The following is a 19,910-nucleotide window of genomic DNA, read 5'->3' as shown; positions in this document are numbered from 1 at the left end:
GTACACCCGATCGCTTTACAATCCCGTCGGGACTTTCAGACGCGGAGCCGATGGACGTGGACAACCAAGAGAAGACGGGCTACATGAAGACGGAGCTCATATCCGTCTCTGAAGTGTAAGCATGGCCGGCGTCCATTACTGTTGCCGTTAGAGGCCGGCGTTCACGTGGGACGTCCTTCGCCGCAGACATCCGTCCAGAATGCACGACAACATGCTGCCCATGTCCCCGGACGACTACAAGGCGCTGGCGCAGTACGTCAGCCCCCGAGACATCACCGCCGTGGTGAGCGCCGCGGTCACGCCGTCCGCTCGGGTTCCGTCCACTCGGGTTCCGTCCTTTAATGTCTTCTGTCTCTCTTCTGTCTCTCTTCCGTCTCTCCCATCAGAGCGACAATCTGATTTGGGGATTTGGGGATCTCGACGTTCAGGTAGACGCAGCTTTAGCCCGTTAGCTTTCTGTCCGCTAACACGCCGTTAACCTGAGATTAGAGCTCGTTTTGCTCCCGACATTAAATGCGCCGCATGTTTTTGAGCCGCTCTAATCTGTCCTGTCTTCTTCCGCTTTCCCCAGATGGGATCAGAATTCCAAGCTGAAAACTGAGGAGTTCAGAGCCTGCGTTTCCTCAGCGGTGGCGAGTCCTGCTTTAAAAACTTAAAACTGAATAGCAATCAGGAAATCAATAACTTGTCTGTGCGTAATTAAATATGCTGATACATGCCAAACAGTAACCTGATCTCTTTATCAACACCATCATCTGTTGGATAGAGATGGATCAATACGGTTTAATCAGGACCAATAGTCAAAGAGACCGCTAATCCATATTTGGAGCTGATCTTCATTTACCTTCCGAAGGACAGGGTGAAGTGGAGAACTCCCCGAAGGTCGAGTAGGTTGACCTTCCGAACACTCAGGTGCTCCCCGGAGTCTGAACGCCGCGCGTGCACAGCTCCGCACGCCGATTGGCTGTTAACCCTCTGCGTGTCACCAATCAGACGGTGCTGTGGGCGGGGCAATGCTGGAGTATCTTTGAGACTCAATAAAGCAAAACGGAGTTATTGATCATTTATCGATATTTCAAATTAAATCCTACAATGAAACAGACAGACAGATTGATCAATAACTTTTATTCATATGTGAATAAATAAGAGAAGCGTCTGTGCCCCCCCCCCCCTCCCCCTCCCCCCGGACCAGAGCCGGAGCAGCAGAAACACGAAGAAAAGGACGACAGCAAACACGGGACAGTCAGAGATCAGAGGCCGACAGCTTCCTTCCTAGATACGTTTTAATGTGACTTTAAATAACTTCAAAGAGAATAAAAAATCTCATCCTGAGGAATAACGTGTGACGGCTCAGTAACAACAAACAAACAACAAACAAACACAGATTTTACTTTTTAAGAACGATCCTGCGCATGAAGCTGTTTTTATCTATTTAGAGTTTCAGCATGAAAACCTTGATTTTCCCCAAGAAAGATAAAAACTACAACATTTTGCCAGCTGGGTTGATTCCAGCACCAAAAGGACTGCAAGTCCCAGTGTGCATCGCTTCAGAAACAACCAATCAGAGCTACACATTCTGATGACGCCTTTACCGGGAGTGTCAGGTTTCAATAAATAAATAATACAACTCAATGTTGACAAGCTGTTTGAGCTCGAGCTAAAAACTTTACATATAAATTCAGATTTTTTCCAGTTTAAATCCGGAAATGTGTTTAACATGGAAAAATCAACAAATCCATCAAAACTAAAGCTCATATTCACAGCTCACACACACACACACCAATGTACGCTTTAAATACACACACACACTAATGTACGCTTTAAATACACACACATTAGGGTTTGGGGACCATACATCCCACCTGTTGACGATGATGAAGTGAGGCAGGTTTTAACGCCTTCCTGTTTTCAGCTTTTCACAATAAAGTACATGAAGCAGCTGCTGAATGAATCTCGATCAGGGGAACCCGTGCCGTGGAGGGCGGAGACGCTGCAGGTTCTCCTTCCAGCCCGTCACTAAAGCAGGCGACTTTAATGATCAGCACCTCCTTCCATTTGAGAGGAGACGCCGGAGAGACGGTTGGAAAGGAGACCTGGAGTGTCTCTGCCCCCCCCCATGGCACCGGTTCCCCAGATCCAGATGGATGTTTCATCAACGAGGCTTCAAACCGACTCGAGACAGGAGCGACAAGCCATCATCATCATCATCATCATCTATAACCATGAGGAGGAAAACGAGGAGCTTTTATTGTGGAGGGGCGCCTGCTGTCCTGTTCCTGGTCACAGCATGCCATCCAGGTTCTTCTCGGCGCTCTGCTGGTCGGGGGCGGGGCCCTGGGGGCTGCACTGGGCGTGGTAATCCCGGAGGATGGTCACCACGTCGTGATGGCCGAAGTGGACCGCCTCGTCCATCGGCGTGTTCCCCCACCTGCAGCGGAGGGACAGCAGGACCGTACGGTGAGCGCTGGGGGGGGGGGTCCACCTGCTGGGGGGACTGGTTTCGTCTCACCTGTCTCTGGGGACCAGGTTGACTTTACAGGCCTCGAGCAGGAAGCGGACCACCTCGGCGTGTCCTGAAACACGCACACACACACACGTGAGCTACACACACACACACCCTGATCTAAATGACTCCACACGCTTGGAGGTTCTACCTTCAGCCGCCGCCACGTGCAGAGCCGTCCTGGAGTCGTAGTCCCTCTGCTCCATGTCCATGGAGGACAACGCAAACCTGGAGCGGAAAGGAGCATGGAGGAGGTAAAGCAGGAGGTAAAGCGGGAGGTAAAGCGGGAGGTAAAGCAGGAGGTAAAGCGGGAGGTAAAGCAGGAGGTAAAGCAGGAGGTAAAGCAGGAGGTAAAGCAGGAGGTAAAGCGGGAGGTAAAGCAGGAGGTAAAGCAGGACAGCACGCAGGAGCAGACTGGTCTGGGGGCGTGTCCTCACCTCCTCAGCGCCGACACGTCTCCGGTATACGCAGCAAACAGCAGGTTGATGACGGACTTCACCTGGAAAACAAACGCGGACGCGTTGGACGCCGTGACGGACTCTGATCCCCACCAGAGGGCGTCGTGCATTAAACAGAGGAAAGGAAGTGACGTCGACGGCCTAAAAATATCCTCCGTCTGATCGAACCAGGCTTGAGACTAAAAATAGCCTTCCTCGAGAGGAGGAGGAGGAGGAGGAGGCCGCCGGGACTCACCCTCTGATCTCCCCCTCCCTGCGAGGGTCCAGCTTCTTGGCAAAGTGTCTCAGGTTGTCGTAGTTGTGGAAGTTACAGAGAGAAACGAGATCCTGGAAGGAGAGGAGATTCATGTGAGTACTTTTACTCCGATTGCTCTAGACCGAGTACTTCTACTCTGACTGCTCTGGACCGAGTACTTCTACTCTGACTGCTCTGGACCGAGTACTTCTACTCTGACTGCTCTGGACCGAGTACTTCTACTCTGACTGCTCTGGACCGAGTACTTCTACTCTGACTGCTCTGGACCGAGTACTTCTACTCTGACTGCTCTGGCCCGAGTTCTTCTACTCTGACTGCTCTGGACCGAGTACTTCTACTCTGACTGCTCTGGACCGAGTACTTCTACTCTGACTGCTCTGGACCGAGTACTTCTACTCTGACTGCTCTGGACCGAGTACTTCTACTCCGACTGCTCTGGACCGAGTACTTCTACTCCGACCGCTCTGGACCGAGTACTTCTACTCCGACCGCTCTGGACCGAGTACTTCTACTCTGACTGCTCTGGACCGAGTACTTCTACTCTGACTGCTCTGGACCGAGTACTCCGGAGGCCCCAGCTTACGGTGCAGAACTGGATGCCTCTGACGCTGTTGCCCAGCTTGTCCAGCGGCGGAGACCAGCACATGATGCCCATCACGTTTGGGACCACCAGCAGGATCCCGCCGGCGACGCCCGACTTGGCCGGCAGGCCGACCTGCAAGATGGAGGACGGCGTGGAGACGTGAGGACGAGGCGCTCGGCCGAGGAGCAGCGCGGCGCTCGGCGGAGATACCGACGTGAAAGGCGAACTGTCCGGAGAAGTCGTACATGCCGCACGAGTGCATCAGGCTCAGCGTGTTCCGCACCGCCTCGGGGCTCAGCACGCGCTCGCCTGTGATTGGACAAAAGCCGCCGTTAGCCAGAGTCGCCGCCATGACGCTGGCGCTCTCGCAGGTCACCTCGATGGAGCACAGCTGGCGGGGAAGGAGAAGGGCGAGACGTTGAGCCGCATCGACACCGGGTCACGGCATCCCGCTGTGGCGGAGCCACGCCCACACTTTACCTGGAAGTAGAAGTCCAGGATGGAGGTCATGTCCGTCCCCTCCGGGAAACACTGAAGGACAGAGACACGTTTACTGAGGGGCGTGGCCTTCGTCACGTCAAACAGGGAGACGCAAACGAAAACGAGAGCCGACACCTTCTTCTCCTTCAGGTAGTATCCGATGGCGAAGTTACGGTCTCCGGACTCGCGCTCCGACTGGAACCTGGAGCCGGACACGAGAACGAGCACCCGATCAGTGTGTGTGTGTGTGCGTGTGTGTGCGTGTGTGTCACGCGTGTAGCTACACTCACGTAGCGTTGCTGAAGCCCACGTACTCGCTTCCTGCCAGTTTGTTCATGAAGTTCACGACCTGGAAACATTAAAAACAACAAACAAACTTTAATCAGCACACACACACACACACACACAGACACACACACACACACACACACACACACACACACACACAGACACACACACACACACTCACGTAGTCAAACTTCTCAGCGTTGCTCGCTCCTTGCTGAAACACAAACAGAAGGTATTAAACCAAAGGGCGTGTCCCGCGCGATGATGTCATCGCCGCGTCACATGATCGCTGGCATTAAACCGGACTCGGACGACGTCACACAGGAAGTGAGTCGGAAGGATTCGACGGGCATTAATACGGAGCATCCCGGCGACCTCCGGGATTAACGCGATCCTCCCACCTCTGAGAAACCGTCGCCGCCCTCCCCCTCCGGGAAGGAGGCGTCGCCATTGGTCAGCTTAAATCGGGGCAGGAAGTGCGACGGAACGCTCACATCCTCCTCCGTAACCCTAACCCGCGTTCGTAATCCGGGAACGGACCTTTATGAGGGAGGTGCAGACGATGGCGCCGGCGTTGACCATGGGGTTGTGAGGCTTATCTGCAGGGAGGGGAAACAGAGACGCGTCCGTCAGCGCGGGAACCCGTGACGTCACGCCGGCCCGGGCGATGATGTCACCGCACCGTCCTCGTTCAGGAAGAGCTTGTTGAAGCGCAGGCCGCTGGGCTCCTTGCCGATGAAGCGGTGCACGTACTCCGTCCCGTGGTCGTGGACGGCGACGGCGTACTTCAGCGGCTTCACGCACGACTGCAGGCAGAACGGCACCTTGGTGTCGCCGGCGGTGTGCCTGAGGGCGACAGCGTCACTGGCTAAACGGCCACCCGGTCGCGGGCGGGGCCGCGAGAGAGCCGTACCTCTGCCCGTCCACGGTGCACAGGGCCACGCCCCACAGGTCCGGGCTGAACCGGGCCAGCTGGGGGATGTAGTCGGCGACCTGCAAACGCCACACACAACCACCGCCGGGGTCACGCCGGGCTACCCGGCGCCCGGCGCTCCCACCTCACCTGTCCTCCGGACATGTTCCTGCCGTTGTCATAGAGACCGTCGATGTGGCCGCAGAACGACTTGAAGTCCGGGACGACGAACTTCTTCCTGAAGGCCTGCGTGAGCAGGACGATGTTGCTCTGGACGCACCTGAGACGGGAGACGGGAGACGGGACGTTTAGGCTGGGCGGAGCCTCGGGGGCCGGGCGTGACACACGCGTCATGTGATCAGGCGGTGAGGCGGTAGCAGAGAGGATTACGCTCTAATCCTAATCCCCGCGCAGGCTCTAAGAATAGCCGATTCCAGCCGGGGGCGTTTCGGGTTTCAGGTTTCATTAAAACTCTACTTTTTGAAGAGGTGTCGATCCAGCGTCCCGTCAGAGGTCGTCCTCAGGGTCACCTTCAGCATCTCCATGCACTCCTTCAGCCGGGGGTCTCCGGTGCGGAGCCCCGTGGCCTTCAGGGCCTGCAGAGAGAGGGGGGGGGGACGACGACATGGTGACTCACAGGGGGGGGGGGGGGGGGGCGTCCAGCGGGGACTCCTGCTCCACTCACCGTGGTGAACTTGTGAGCAGGGATCCGCTCCTGGCCCTCTGCGATGGTGTAGAACAGCAGGTCCTCCAGGCTGGGCAGGACGCCGGCCTTCCTTCTCCTGCAGGACGGCAGGGGACACACAGAGAGAGAGACAGCGTTGGGACAGCAGCGTGGAGGAGACACGGGGGGGGGCTTTACAAAGGCTGAAAACCATCCAGGTGAATCACTGGATGAGGAAGGTGAGGGAGAGGGGAGGGGCTAGAAGCCGGCGGGAGGGGGGGGAGGGGCTAGTGGACTGAAATAAGAGTAGAAAGATACTTACAAAGACGCAGATCACCGACGGGACAGAGCGAGCAGAGGGGACAACGGTGAAGTAGTGAGTTACACGCAGCAGTACTACTGGGATACAAGTATTCACAGCGTGTACTGCAGTACTGCAGCGACGCCAACACAGCTTTACTCGGCAAACATCTGTCCCGAGACGGCGCTGGGTGCAGAGGCTTCACCTCTGGGGGGGGGGGGGGGGGGGGGGGTCCCGCCCCTGGAACATCTGGTCCAGATGCTGGTCTCATTAGTTAGCATCCTTAGCATGGATGCTTTTAAAAAGGTTCTAAACCCATCAGTCTGGAAAGACTAGGTCTGTGTGTTGGACCCGATCGATGGTTCCGGTGTCAGAGCGGGGGGGGGGGGGGGGGGGGGCAGCTCATCTCCTCCTGAAGGCCTGAGCCATCAGGCAGAGCGCCAGCATCCAGGCTTCGGAGGAAAAGCCGAGGAAAAAGGCCGTAGGCGGGATAAGCTAAATGGCCCACAGCATCAGGACCGCTGGTTACCATGGAAACAGGCTCCTCTGAATTCTTAAATTGCCATTTTCTATGTGTACTGTTCTGTACTGAGGTCAACGACGACAGTGTTGTTAGTAAAATGCTAATTAAATAAAACCTGCTGATCATGATAGTCACCATTACGGTTACCATCCATATAAAATATGTCAGTTTAAAGATAACATTGGCTTTACATGTAAACAACGCAGAAAAATACTGCTTTTTAAATGATAATACACTAACTCTGAGCCGACCTTTAATTCGGCATGATTTATGAACGCACAAACGGATTTATTTAAGTGAAAATGAGCTTTTAATGGACGGTTCGCAGCGTCACCGTCAGAACGACCACCCCACTAAATCGCCATGTTTTTCTATGGAGTTCGGCCTACCTACCGCGCAGCTAGCGGCTAACACACCGACCTCGGCTAACGTTACTCACTTCTCCGCCGAGGAGTCTTTGCCGGCTTCGTCTTTTCCGTCACCCTTGGAGCAAAAGTTCCGAACGTTTTTTCCGGTGACGCGCGGCGGGGTCCTCCACCCGAGAAATCCGCTCCCGCCGCCCGGCGACCTTCCATCCGAACGAGCGGTGCTGAAGCAGGCGGAGGTCGCAGGTGCAGCCCGGACACCAGCTCTCCCCGGCGGCGGACGCCTCAGGCGGCTCTGGAGCAGCTCCCTGAGCGCTACGGGAGACCGAAACATCTCAACCCCGTCGATGAGCGTCTCTGGGCGGCGTAGCTGTAGCTAAAGGCTAACGGAATGTCGGCTTCTCGGTCGAGTACCTGTTTTCCCGGTGACTCTAATCGGAGACAACCTAACCTACACCGCAAGAGTTTCTGATTGGATTAGGCAATTCGTGTACACGCACCTGATTGGCCAAGAGGGCTGCCAGTCATCAAATGTCTCGCCTTCTGCTTTGAGCTTCTGTGTTTTGTTGTTGATAATTTATTCGCAGTATTTTCACCGAATATTTCATGTAAATTCAGAATATTTTCTGACTTATATTGTGTTTTTAAGTACCGCTTTTATTTTATTGCAAAATCAAAATGACAATCTTTTATTAGAGTTCGTCTAAATTATTAATATTGTAATATATGCAGTCAGTTCTGGCTTTTAAAATGTAAATCTTTTAAACTCGAATTTATAGGATGGATTTCAGAGTAAAATTAATCAAAAACGCTCAATGCTTAATTATGAGAAACGAAGTACATTTTCGGTTGGACAATAATTTAAAATAATCTGTGTAATCTGTGCTCCTGATGATGATGATGATGATGATGCTTTGTCTCGGTGTGACACCGTTCGGGTTCTTTAGGTACTGCATGGTTGTGGGTTCCTCAGCAGATGGCGTCTCCCTTCCGGAACAAAGCAGCTCCAGCTCTAACTTGGATCAGAGCAAAAAGAAGACTGTCTAGTTTGTTTTTTATTTCTAAATTGTATTTCTGGGATTTATTTGTGCACGCTGGAGCTTCTAACACAGCTCTATATTTGTAATGCATTAAATTTATAAAGTGATAAATGTCAGGTCAGATTCCTCTTATGACGACCAATAAAAAAAGTCTAAAGTTTCTTTCTTTTGTACTCTTTCACAGCCCGGGTGGGTGGAGTTTGACACCCACTACTAAATAATGACCTACAAAACAGATCACTCACTGGAAAGTGTTTTTGCAAGTTGCTGCAGTTTTCTTTTCTGTGACTCTGAACCTGACTGAATCTGATGCTGGTAAACTCCACCCACCTGGAGCACCAAGGAGCATAAAACAAACCAATTCATGCTGACTAATAACGCCTCAATGGCTATGAAACACTCGTGAGTTTGGACTGAACACGGAATCAGCGGAGCAAATTCACATGAAATCAAAACTTACATTTATGGGGAACTCAGAAAGTCTTTTTTTTGGGGGGGGGGGGGGGGGGGTCCTTTTGGTTGATCTTTAAATCTACCCCAACCTAGTTTACCAGCCTGGTTGTTCCCACATGTCCAAAAGCCCAACTGTTAGTTTAGATTAGTTTAAAATAATTAACTTATATCCTATATGTTTCTTTAGAAAATCAAATTATTCAGAAAGCCGTCCAGCAGATTTGTGTTGTTCTCGTCGTGCTATAAAACTAAAATCACTTCTTCCATCAGTTCTTAAAGTTGAATTCTGTGCAGCTGCAGGCGGAAAGCAGAGAAGAAGAAGAAGAAAAAGAAGAAGCAGACAAACAAGACGGTCCCGAACGAAGCTGCAGGGAGGAGAGGTGATAATTCACCAACGCCCACACCTTCTCAAAAGCAGTCAGCTTCCTGCTCCTTCCAAAACGAGGGTGACGGCTGCCTCGGCAGATCCCTCCCACGCCGCTCAGCGGCTGGCTTCCGCCCACCGCCTGTGGAGCCGCCCACCCCGGGCCGTTGCCACAGCAACACATCATCATCGCTGGCTTTGCACTGGAAGAGGAAGAGGACAGGGAGGGGCTGTTTGGAGCAGAGACCGCCACTGTGGACGTCGACCAGAAGGAGTGGAGTGTGTGTGTGTGTGTGTGTGTGTGTGAGAGAGTGTGTGTGTGTGAGTGTGTGTGTGAGTGTGTGTGTGTGTGTGAGTGTGTGAGAGAGAGAGAAAGGGAGGATGATGGGAGGTTTGTGAAGAAGGCCTGCGTCATAGTGAGTCATTCAACAGTTTCACAATGTGTAGATGTGACGCTGATGCAAATGTCCAGAGCAGGGACTGATCATTTAAAACAGAGGAAGAGGACAGGGGACAGTGTCCCCCTGTCCTGTCCTGTCTGCTGATGCTGGAGGACATCGACCTAAAGTGCGGACAGCATAAAAAAACACGAGACGAGAACAAAGGCAGGGGACTCAGGAGACATTGATCACAGAATCACCTCACAATAGAGTTCAAAAAATAAAGTTTAATGTCCATGTGCTGTATAACAAATAAAATATATTAGTGCTTAAAAAAACAGGTGAAGCCTAATCTATCACTTTACAATAAACAGTGATCAGTGAGACACGGAGCAACGCGCAGCACTATCCAGGCCAGCGTTTGGACCCATCAGGCCGGGACAGAGGGTTGGAGAGGCAGGGACAGAGGCAGGGACAGAGGCAGGGACAGAGGCAGGGACAGAGGCTGGGACAGAGGCTGGGACAGAGGCTGGGACAGAGGCTGGGACAGAGGGATAGAGAGGCAGGGACAGAAGCAGGGACAGAGGCAGGGACAGAGGCTGTCCCACAGCCGCTATGGCGTGTGAGACAACAGACTCCGACTCCTCCCTCCTGTCTTCAACCTCCTGGTGTCTTTACACCCTGGACACTAAAAGCGGGACAACAGCGTCTCGCAGGCTGCAGCTGAGGGACAGACAAGGATGCAAACACGTCACTACATAAATATTGCGCCGGTCCCTCGTGGAGACTAAGCTATCTGCAGGGAGCGGGACGGAGGACAGACCAACGTGTCTGGACACGGTACCGAGGGGACACATTTACAACAACAACACACCGAACACCTATTTGTTACGTAGTCACCTCTAAACAGCGAGACGTTTGAACTCTGCACTCACGGGTGGACCAAACCGCTAGCAGCTAAGGCTAATCCCCACCATGGCGTCTTCCTCAGAGACGCCTTCACTCTGCTGGACGTCTTCCTCAGAGACACTGAAGCGGCAACGACCTACGGGAAGCTACGCGTGACGAAGGAGCGATTAGGCTCCTCCCACCACTCGGTACTATTTACAGACCCGGTTCCGCGTTCCTGCCGCCGTCAGAACCTCAGAACCCACGCAGCTGCGACCCGGAACGTCTGCTCCCGTTCTGGAGAGTAAACGAAACGACCCGGGGGGGGGCGGGGGGGGGGGGTTCTGCCGGGAGCTCGCCGGATCACTTCTAGAGCCACACGGGCTCTATTCCTGAACTACTCGCCGCCTGCAGGCCTCCTGCTGCTCCTCTCTGATACTACTTCACATAAATATCCAGAACACGAGAGGACGGCGGGATTAAAACGCCTCTCCCGCTTTTCTCGCTGAACTGGGGCTGGATCGGGACTCAAACACCTGAACCGTCACCCGGCGGGTACAGAACCAACAAAAATGCATCTTTTTGGACATCCGTAGGATCTTTCACTCGCCTCCAGTTTTTTGTCTGCTACCTGAGTTCCAGGTGGCGCAGAGAGGCGGGGCTTAGGACAGCGCTGCTAGAGGTGCTGGAGGGGACGCGTCCACGCCGACAGGTGTCTTTGTGTTTGAGCTACGACCCCGCCCCGGCAGCGCAGCCGGCAGAGAAAGGCGAAGAAGAACCAGCGGGCGGCGGTCGAGACGACAACAGATCACCACTACACAACACGCACGGTCAACGGACAAAGGCCTGAGCGCCGAAGAGCTCCTCGTCTTCCTCTCTCGGCGCTCGAAGCGGAAAACGCGAGACACATCAAAGACAGATCAATGCTATGAGGCAACGGTGGTTGTTAAGGCTCTGCTGCGGGCAGTGACTGCATACTGTCAGGGCGAGGACAACGATCTGAGGGGGGACGTCCCCGCAGACACCGGGGACTATGTGGAGTCTTCCGGCTCCGATTTAATCGTCTTCCTCTCTGTGCTGCTGGACGATCGCTGCAACGTCCCGTTCTCTGGAGACGAAGACAAAGGATAATAGACAATAATCTAAAAGTGTTGAAATAAAATGCTAAATAATCTAAAAGTGGTGAAATAAAATGCTAAATAATCTAAAAGTGTTGAAATAAAATATAAAATAATCTAAAAGTGTTGAAGTTAAATGTAAAATAAAATGCAAAATAATCTAAAAGTGTTGAAATAAAATGCTAAATAATCTAAAAGTGTTGAAATTAAATATAAAATAATCTAAAAGTGTTGAAGTTAAATGTAAACTAAGATGCAAAATAATCAAAAAGTGTTGAAATAAATGTAAAATAATCTAAACGCATTGAAATAAAATGCAAAATAATCTAAAAGTGTTGAAATAAAATGTAAAATAATCTAAAAGTGTTGAAATAAAATGTGAAATAATCTAAAAGTGTTGAAATAAAATCTATTTGTGTTGAAATTAAATATAAAATAATCTAAAAGTGTTGAAATAAAATGTGAAATAATCTAAATGTAAAATAAAATGTAAAATAATCTAAATGCATTGAAATAAAATGCAAAATAATCTAAAAGTGTTGAAATTAAATATAAAAGAATCTAAAAGTGTTGAAGTTAAATGTAAAATAAAATGCAAAATAATCTAAAAGTGTTGAAATTAAATATAAACTAAACTAAAAGTGTTGAAGTTAAATGTTAAATGATAAATGTAAAATAAACTTTTTAGTACAAATCCCTGGGCAATATAACTATTTAATGTAGTTTTATTTTACCACACCCATCTGCACATCTACGATGAATAACCGGAGGGTCAACTCCCTCACCTGCTGCTGCTGTTTTGGTCTCATCGGTGTTGTTGTGGTTGTTGTTGTTGTTGTGGTTGAGGTTGTGATGGCGCTTCAGTTCATTGGCCAGCTGTTTGCCCAATGGGAGGTCTCCTTCCTGCATGCTCTGACTAACCACCCGCAGGTTCATTGGTCGCTCATCTGAGGGCAGACAAACATCGATGAGCCTCGTAAAAAACCCGGATCCCGGAGCAGGTTTATGGGAACGTCCGTCGAATTAACCAATCACAGCTCTGGATAGCGACACAATGACCTCATTACGCGTCTTCGTTTTAATGAAACGTTCCCACTCGCTATTTGAGCTGTTCTCGAAGAGAACAAAAATTAGGATTAAAAAAAAAACAGAGAAGGGACAAGCAGAAAAATGAAGGAGGAGAAAGTGAGGGAGACAGCAGGACAGAGAGAGAGACAGACAGAGAGACAGACAGACGCCCCCCTCCAGGCAACTGGCTGGAGGTAAACAGGCGTGGGCGTGATAATTACAGGTGCAATGTGGGATTTGCGGCAAAGGCAGTATAATGAGCTGTCGGGAGTGGGTGAGGGAGGAAAAGGGAGGAGAATGAGACGAGGCCCCGAGGAGAAGCGGGCTGCCGAATAATGATGCGTCTCCGTCTCTCTCTGAGAACAGAGAGAATGGAGGCGAGGAAGATCAGCCCGGTCTTCATCCTCGTCATCAATTAAATCCAGATTAACAGTCGGGATCACTCCAGGTTCAGTTCCCTCACGAGAAGGAACACTGGGAGAAAAGGTTCAGACTCAGCATATAGGTGGATGCAGTCTCAGGATTGACCGCCGGGGGCAGCAGCGAGTCAATCACAACACGGAAAACGACTCACCATCGTAGTTTGGGTTTACTGTAGTTTGGGTTTACTGTAGTTTGGTTTTACTGTAGTTTGGGCTTACTGTAGTTTGGTTTTACTGTAGTTTGGGTTTACTGTAGTTTTGGTTTACTGTAGTTTTGGTTTACTGTAGTTTGGTTTTACTGTAGTTTTGGTTTACTGTAGTTTGGTTTTACTGTAGTTTGGGCTTACTGTAGTTTGGTTTTACTGTAGTTTGGGTTTACTGTAGTTTTGGTTTACTGTAGTTTTGGTTTACTGTAGTTTGGTTTTACTGTAGTTTTGGTTTACTGTAGTTTGGTTTTACTGTAGTTTGGGTTTATTGTAGTTTGGGTTTACTGTAGTTTGGGTTTACTGTAGTTTGGGTTTACTGCAGTTTGGGTTTATTGTAGTTTGGGTTTACTGTATCTTGGGTTTACTGTAGTTTGGGTTTATTGTAGTTTGGGTTTACTGTAGTTTGGGTTTACTGTAGTTTGGGTTTACTGCAGTTTGGGTTTATTGTATCTTGGGTTTACTGTAGTTTGGGTCTATTGTAGTTTGGGTTTACTGTAGTTTGGGTTTACTGTATCTTGGGTTTACTGTAGTTTGGGTTTATTGTAGTTTGGGTTTACTGTAGTTTGGTTTTACTGTAGTTTGGGTTTACTGTAGTTTGGGTTTACTGCAGTTTGGCTTTATTGTAGTTTGGGTTTACTGTATCTTGGGTTTACTGTAGTTTGGGTTTATTGTAGTTTGGTTTTACTGTATCTTGGGTTTACTGTAGTTTGGGTTTACTGTAGTTTTGGGTTTACTGTATCTTGGGTTCACTGTAGTTTGGGTTTACTGTAGTTTGGGTTTACTGCAGTTTGGGTTTATTGTAGTTTGGGTTTACTGTATCTTGGGTTTACTGTAGTTTGGGTTTATTGTAGTTTGGTTTTACTGTAGTTTGGGTTTACTGTAGTTTGGGTTCACTGTAGTTTGGGTTCACTGTAGTTTGGGTTTACTGTAGTTTGGGTTTACTGCAGTTTGGGTTTATTGTAGTTTGGTTTTACTGTATCTTGGGTTTACTGTAGTTTGGGTTTACTGTATCTTGGGTTCACTGTAGTTTGGGTTTACTGTAGTTTGGGTTTACTGTAGTTTGGGTTTACTGTATCTTGGGTTCACTGTAGTTTGGGTTTACTGTAGTTTGGGCTTACTGTAGTTTGGGCTTACTGTAGTTTGGGCTTACTGTAGTTTGGTTTTACTGTAGTTTGGGTTTACTGTAGTTTGGGTTTACTGTAGTTTTTACACCTGCTGACCTGCACACACTCGTGAGTGCCCCCCCCCCCTCCCCCTCATGAATAGAAACACATCTGCTATTTAGCATTTACAACCCAGAGGCTTCCTTCAGAACCGATGCGCTCTACCTTGGGTGTCCCTGCTGGCGTCGCCGGCGCCGGCGGCTCCGTTGGTGTTCTGGACGTCGTTGAGGTACTTTAAGGCAGCCGGAGGGATCCTCCAGTCCAGAGCCTGGAGGCGCTCCTGGACCGCAGCATCCTGCAGGATCTCCATCTGCCGGGCTAACAGACGCTCCAGCTGCATCTGGCCGAAGATCAGACATGGAAGGAGCGTTTACTGACATGGACACGTGAGACGCGTGTCCCACCGCTGCCATGCAGCCTGGAGGGGGCGTGACTGCGTCTGAGTTCGAGCAGCGCGACGAACGGGATCTCTGCCTTTGGTGAGTCGCCACGTCTCCGTCAGCTCGGATCGGGTTTCATCCCCTCAGTAACGCCTGACGCGAGCGGCGGCGCGAAAAGCAGCCGTGAAATCTCTTCTCCCGAAATCACATTAGGACGACAAATGTCGCTTCAGCCTCGCTAGCGAGCGTCCCGGCGGCGGCGTTCGGCGCGGGGGGGGGGGCGCGTGCCTCCTGAATGAAGACGGTTCTCCTCAGAAGCACTGGGAACCAGTAAACCACCGGGATCAAACTGGATCCCGCCGCCGCCATGGAAATCACATCCCATAATAGTCCACCAGAGCGACGGTAAAATGAGACAAAACAGAATTTGCCGCCGTTCTTTTTAAAACATCAAACGGGACTGGACAGAAACAGAGGGACGTGTCCACCGACCTGCAGGTTGCGTCCCACCGTCTCCTCCCCTTTGGACTTGGCGCAGGCCAGCTGCTCCCTCAGCATCTCCTGCCTCATGTGGATGGCCTGCAGCGCCTCCTGGATGTCGAAGAAGTTCTCCTGAAGGAGTCCGAACATGAATGGACACATCTGAGGACGCGGCCCGTCCACCGGCGCAGCGAGACGACTTGGACATAAATAGAGGTTGACCTTTAAACCCCAGTTAATGAGGAAGGGGGGGGGGGGGGTTCCTTTGATCAGACAACAACTGATAGAACAAACTGTCTCTCAGAGGGGACATTGCAGGACCCCCCCCCCCCCAGCAGTTTAGCCAGCAGGTGTCGGTTCATTCCCAGCTTCATTGTGGTTCAAATCCCTGCAGCGCTGAAGCCGCCACATGTTCTCCATCACCGGGTCAAGAACTGAGAGGAGCATTGAGAGAGGAAGTCTCTCGGCCAGGCGTGTCCGGAGACCAACGCTGAGACGTGGCTTTGTCCTCTGTTCGGAATCAGTCCGGCGTGAACCGGACAGAGCGGACGTCCAACTACCGATGGACGATCGCGCCGGCTGCAGACCAATAACGTCTCATTATCAGTTATCGCCTCACCTCTGTCTTGATCCTTTTCGGAGACGGCTCGTCTCTGTCGCCACAGCGAGACCTGGAGACGAAAGGGGGAGGACAAACGCTCAGGATTTCACCCACTGGAAGGACAGGGAGGACAGGGAGGACGTGGACCAGGTCTGAACTGGTGAGCTGGGGGACAGAGTCCTACTTGCTGGTGCGGTAGGTGTACTTGTAGGTGACCTCTCTGGAGATCTGGCGGGCGAGTCCGAACAGCTCGTCTCGCCGGGTCAGCAGCGCCATGTCTCTCACGCAGAGCTGAGCCGCCGCCTCGTTCACCGTCAGCTGCAGGTCACACACACACACACACAGGTGAGATTAGAACGGGCACACAAGGAGCAGCAGGAGGTGCAGCGGGGGGGCGGGGGCGGAACCTCGTGCAGCGTCAGCTGTTTGCCGTCCCTCCTCTTGGAGTCGAAGCGCCCGTAGATGGCGCTGTATTTACGGATCTCCTCTTCCCGCCGCGGGTCGTCGTCGCCCAGCTCAAAGATGTGTCCGATCATCTTGGCCAGTTTCTTGTTGCTCTTCAGCTGCTCTTTGACCTCGGCCGGGTCCGGCTTGGGGAGTCCCGGCGCCATCCTGTCCACGCATTCCAGCACCGACTGGACGGCCGCCGCGTCCAGAGCCTCCAACGCGTCTCTCGGCGAGGACGGCGAGCCGAGGTCCGACGGCGACAGGCTGTGCTCGCTGTCGTTGCTGTGGCCGGACCAGAACCGAGCCTCGCTGCTGCCCTGCAGGGGCGACCCGGCAGACGCTTTGTCCCGGGCTACGTCCAGCTTCCCCGGGTCGGAGCAGGACGCCGCCGCCGCCGCCGCTTTGGGCATCTTGCCGCCGCCGGCGTTGGCCCGGTCCTGCCCGCTGAGCGGCGTGGGCGAGCCCTCGGGCAGCTTGTAGACGGGGATGCTGCAGACGGGCAGCGACGCCGGCGGCTGGTTGAAGACGGCCGGGTTGGTGACCCAGTCCCGGAGCGCCTTCTGCAGGCGGCGCACGTGCAGCGGCTTGCTGGCCATGCCGACGAGCGCCATGATCTCCAGGAACTCCTCCTCCCCGGCCTCGCACAGCTGCTGCACGTCGTCGCCGCCCTGCTGGATGAAGGCCTCGTAGTAGTAGAGCAGGTTGGCCCGCTGGAGGATGCGGTAGAGCTGCAGCTCGCCCAGGGTCCTCGGCAGCACCGCCGCCATGCCTGTGGACGGGTACGGGGACAGAATGAGGAACCCACAGAACCCAAAGAACCCAAAGTTCTATCAGACGGTGGAATCGGGTTCTAAACAGAACAGAAACGCCAGCGCGAAGCGTAAAGAGGAAGAGGAGGCTCCTTCATGGTTCTTCCTGGGAGGCCCGGCGGAGGCGGAGAGGCGGTCCGCAGGCCCACATGCCTGTCTCCACCCCTGCAGGACGTGTGGGCGGTGGGCTCGCCCCGCTCATCCCGGGGGGGGGGGGGGGGGGGGGGCGGGCAGGCCCGGACTCAGACCGGGTTCCTTTCAGCTGCTGATTCACAACAATCCGACGCCCTGCCGGCGGCGTCCGAGGAAACCACGACGGATCCCGGATCAATAACCTCACAGCAGACTCGCTTTAAATCAAATCACACTAGAAGTGGGCGTGGCTGCCCCCCCCCCCCCCCCTTCTGAATCTGAACATCTTTTCTGTTTGGATCATTGATGAGACAAGGCGGATCAATAACTGTCAATAATAATAATAATCAATAATAATAACTGTCAATAATAAACAGCACAGAATGTCAGCTTCAGTCGTAAACACAGAATAAGATCTACCAGATGCTTCCAGGTCTGTTAGCGAACGTGTTTTCTGTTGGTTTTTCACAATAAAGCGCTGGTTGTGAGTAATCGGCAGCTGTGATTGGCTGTAATTGAAGTCCTGTTTCATAAAGCCAGTTTGGCGGGTTCGCCCTTTAACCTGATGCTGCGTGCGCGCACACACACGCACGCACGCACACACACACACACACACACTGCTGTGTGAGGTGATGAAGGTCGGTAACATTCCGTACACATAATAAACATATAATGCACAGAACGGCTGCTTAAATCTCTACAATGTAAATCCGGGCGTCTGTTTTAATTAAGATAAGATAAGATTTTAGTATTTGATGTTTCAAACATTTCCCGCTTCAGGATTGTAATCAGATTCCTTTGTGAGGATGCAGGATTTAATCCGAGTCTCACTGTTCCTACCTGGTGAGTTTCCCACCACCTGGTCGAGCTCCTCTTCTTCTTCTTCTTCTCTCTCTTCTTCTTCAGGTCTTTTTTTTTTTTTTTTTTTAATTTTTTTTATCAATTTGTGCAAAAGGAAAGTCCGCAAAGAAGGAATCCCCCCAGGACAGCAGAGCCAAAAGAATGAAGTCGGGATGTTATCCGTATTTCCGGGATGTGTTTTTGGAAGCTGCTCTCCTCTTCCTCTTCCTCTTCCTCTCCGCCTGGGAACTTTTCCTTTCCTGCGTGGAAGATAATAAAACGGAGATTATCGGTGAGACGCCGCTGACCTTCGTGCGTCTTTTCTCTCCAAGTGCGCGTTGCGCGTTTGTGTGAGCGTGTGCGCTCAGCGGCTCTCCACTCCACTGCGCCGTTCATCACTATAAAGCCAAACCAAGCGTCCCAAGGACATCCGGTCTGGTGTGACAAAATAAAAGCACCGCTTCTGGAGCTACATTTAAACGCTTTCTTTTCTTCACCAGGTCACAAATACACATTATATTTATAATTCCTGCAGATTTTAGCCTTAATTTCTCAGGGAATGTCCTCTATTAATCAATAAAATAAAGTTTGATCCATTGGTTCTGTAAAGATGTTTAAGTATATAACAGTGGCAGATAAAGGGAACGTCAGTAAAGAATAAGCGACTGGAAATCGACATTATTTTAGACGATGCGCTTAAACATAAGAATCCTTAAAGCAAAGAGCTTTTGCCTTTAAATTTTACACAATTTCTTGTTTTTTAATAAATATTAATATTATAAAACTTTTCCCGTGCTTTTATTTTGTTGGCACTTCCTGTCTCGTCGCGCTCTAACCCGCGCGGCTGGACGTGGACGCAGAATGGGATATTCCGCGCGGTCTCTCTCTCTCTCTCTCTCTCTCTCTCTCTCTCTCTCTCGCCCACGCTGCTCCCTGCGTGACGCAAATCCGTGCGTGGGCGGACACGGGGCGTGGGAGGCTTTCTGCACGGAATACCAAACACAGGCAGGTTCCACGCCCACGCACGCGCAGCAGCAGCTTGCACACGCCATGTTCTCCACCGCGGAGACCTGAGCCGTAAATATCACCAATAGTCAATCGATGGAGGAATCGATCGGTGCCGCTTCAAACTTCTAAAGTGCATGTTCGCAGCTATTGATCCTGGTCGATAGATGGTACCGGTGTGTTTCGTTTGTGCGTGTGACGTGCACACACGTGCGTCACGTCTGAGCGACATCGGGAGGATTGATCTGAAGTTTTGCGTCACTGAAACACGCAAATCATCCACTCGCCCCCCCCCCCCCCCCCCTCCTCCTTAAACCCTCCCCCAGCTCCTTAAACCCTCCCCCCACCTCTTTAAACCCCTCCCTCCTTTGAAGCTGAATATAAATCTATTGATTATTTTGTGTGATAATAAATAGTGACTGTGTGGATCTAAATATAGATTTTGAATCTCATCAATATTACAATGATTCAGATTATTAGATTATTTCAAGGTCAGATCGACCCTCATTCAAACGCCGAAGATGAACACGGAGCAGGTAGGATTCCTGTCCGCCCACTTCCTGCCTCGAGCTCCACGTCTGGCGCCTGTGCGTGCGTGTGCGTGTGTGCGTGTGCGTGTGTGTGTGTGTGTGTGTGTGTGTGTGTGTGTGTGTGTGCGTGCGTGTTACTATGCAGATTTGACCTTCCTTTCAGCGTTCCCACAGATCAGCCTCCGAGCAGACGGGGATCAAATCAAATTCTGGAAGGAGCACAGACCGAAGACTGGATGTCAGCGCCGTA

At 51.5% G+C, this 19,910-nt stretch overlaps 2 protein-coding genes and 1 pseudogene across 2 annotated transcripts; 1 reads left to right on the top strand and 2 right to left on the bottom strand.

Annotated features, from left to right (window-relative positions):
- Positions 1–45: 45 nt before the first annotated feature.
- Positions 46–2,107, top strand: LOC137912116 (signal transducer and activator of transcription 1-like). The gene is made up of 4 exons (XM_068756472.1): positions 46–115; positions 187–283; positions 387–428; positions 572–2,107. The coding sequence occupies exons 1-4, from the start codon at positions 51–53 to the stop codon at positions 599–601; spliced, it is 234 nt and encodes a 77-aa protein (XP_068612573.1). The 5' UTR covers positions 46–50; the 3' UTR covers positions 602–2,107.
- Positions 2,108–2,280: 173 nt separating this feature from the next.
- LOC137912273 (glutaminase kidney isoform, mitochondrial-like) lies at positions 2,281–9,381 on the bottom strand (annotated as a pseudogene).
- Positions 9,382–11,468: 2,087 nt separating this feature from the next.
- Positions 11,469–18,195, bottom strand: nab1b (NGFI-A binding protein 1b (EGR1 binding protein 1)). The gene is made up of 8 exons (XM_068756258.1): positions 18,126–18,195; positions 16,305–17,113; positions 16,082–16,215; positions 15,916–15,967; positions 15,309–15,428; positions 14,602–14,776; positions 12,363–12,524; positions 11,469–11,567 (listed from the first exon to the last, which is right to left on the bottom strand). Exons 2-8 carry the CDS (start codon positions 17,109–17,111, stop codon positions 11,491–11,493), a joined length of 1,527 nt encoding a protein of 508 aa, XP_068612359.1. The 5' UTR covers positions 17,112–17,113; positions 18,126–18,195; the 3' UTR covers positions 11,469–11,490.
- Between the last annotated feature and the right edge of the window lie 1,715 nt (positions 18,196–19,910).

This window comes from Brachionichthys hirsutus, chromosome 24 (genome assembly GCF_040956055.1).
Source record: "Brachionichthys hirsutus isolate HB-005 chromosome 24, CSIRO-AGI_Bhir_v1, whole genome shotgun sequence".
Classification (NCBI taxonomy): Eukaryota; Metazoa; Chordata; class Actinopteri; order Lophiiformes; family Brachionichthyidae; genus Brachionichthys; species Brachionichthys hirsutus.
Note: the sequence above shows the minus strand (reverse complement) of the source record. Positions and strands in the feature narration are given on the sequence as shown.

Bases quoted from the DNA above. Each gene is read 5' to 3' on its own strand.
- LOC137912116 (XM_068756472.1), top strand. From the start codon at position 51: ATGGACGTGGACAACCAAGAGAAGACGGGCTACATGAAGACGGAGCTC. The intron at 116-186 runs GTAAGCATGGCC...CCTTCGCCGCAG, and splicing joins CTCATATCCGTCTCTGAAGT to ACATCCGTCCAGAATGCACG. The intron at 284-386 runs GTGAGCGCCGCG...CTCTCCCATCAG, and splicing joins CCCGAGACATCACCGCCGTG to AGCGACAATCTGATTTGGGG.
- nab1b (XM_068756258.1), bottom strand. From the start codon at position 17,111: ATGGCGGCGGTGCTGCCGAGGACCCTGGGCGAGCTGCAGCTCTACCGC. The intron at 12,525-14,601 runs GTAGAGCGCATC...GTCTGCCCTCAG, and splicing joins CGCCAGCAGGGACACCCAAG to ATGAGCGACCAATGAACCTG. The intron at 11,568-12,362 runs GTGAGGGAGTTG...CTTCGTCTCCAG, and splicing joins GACCAAAACAGCAGCAGCAG to AGAACGGGACGTTGCAGCGA.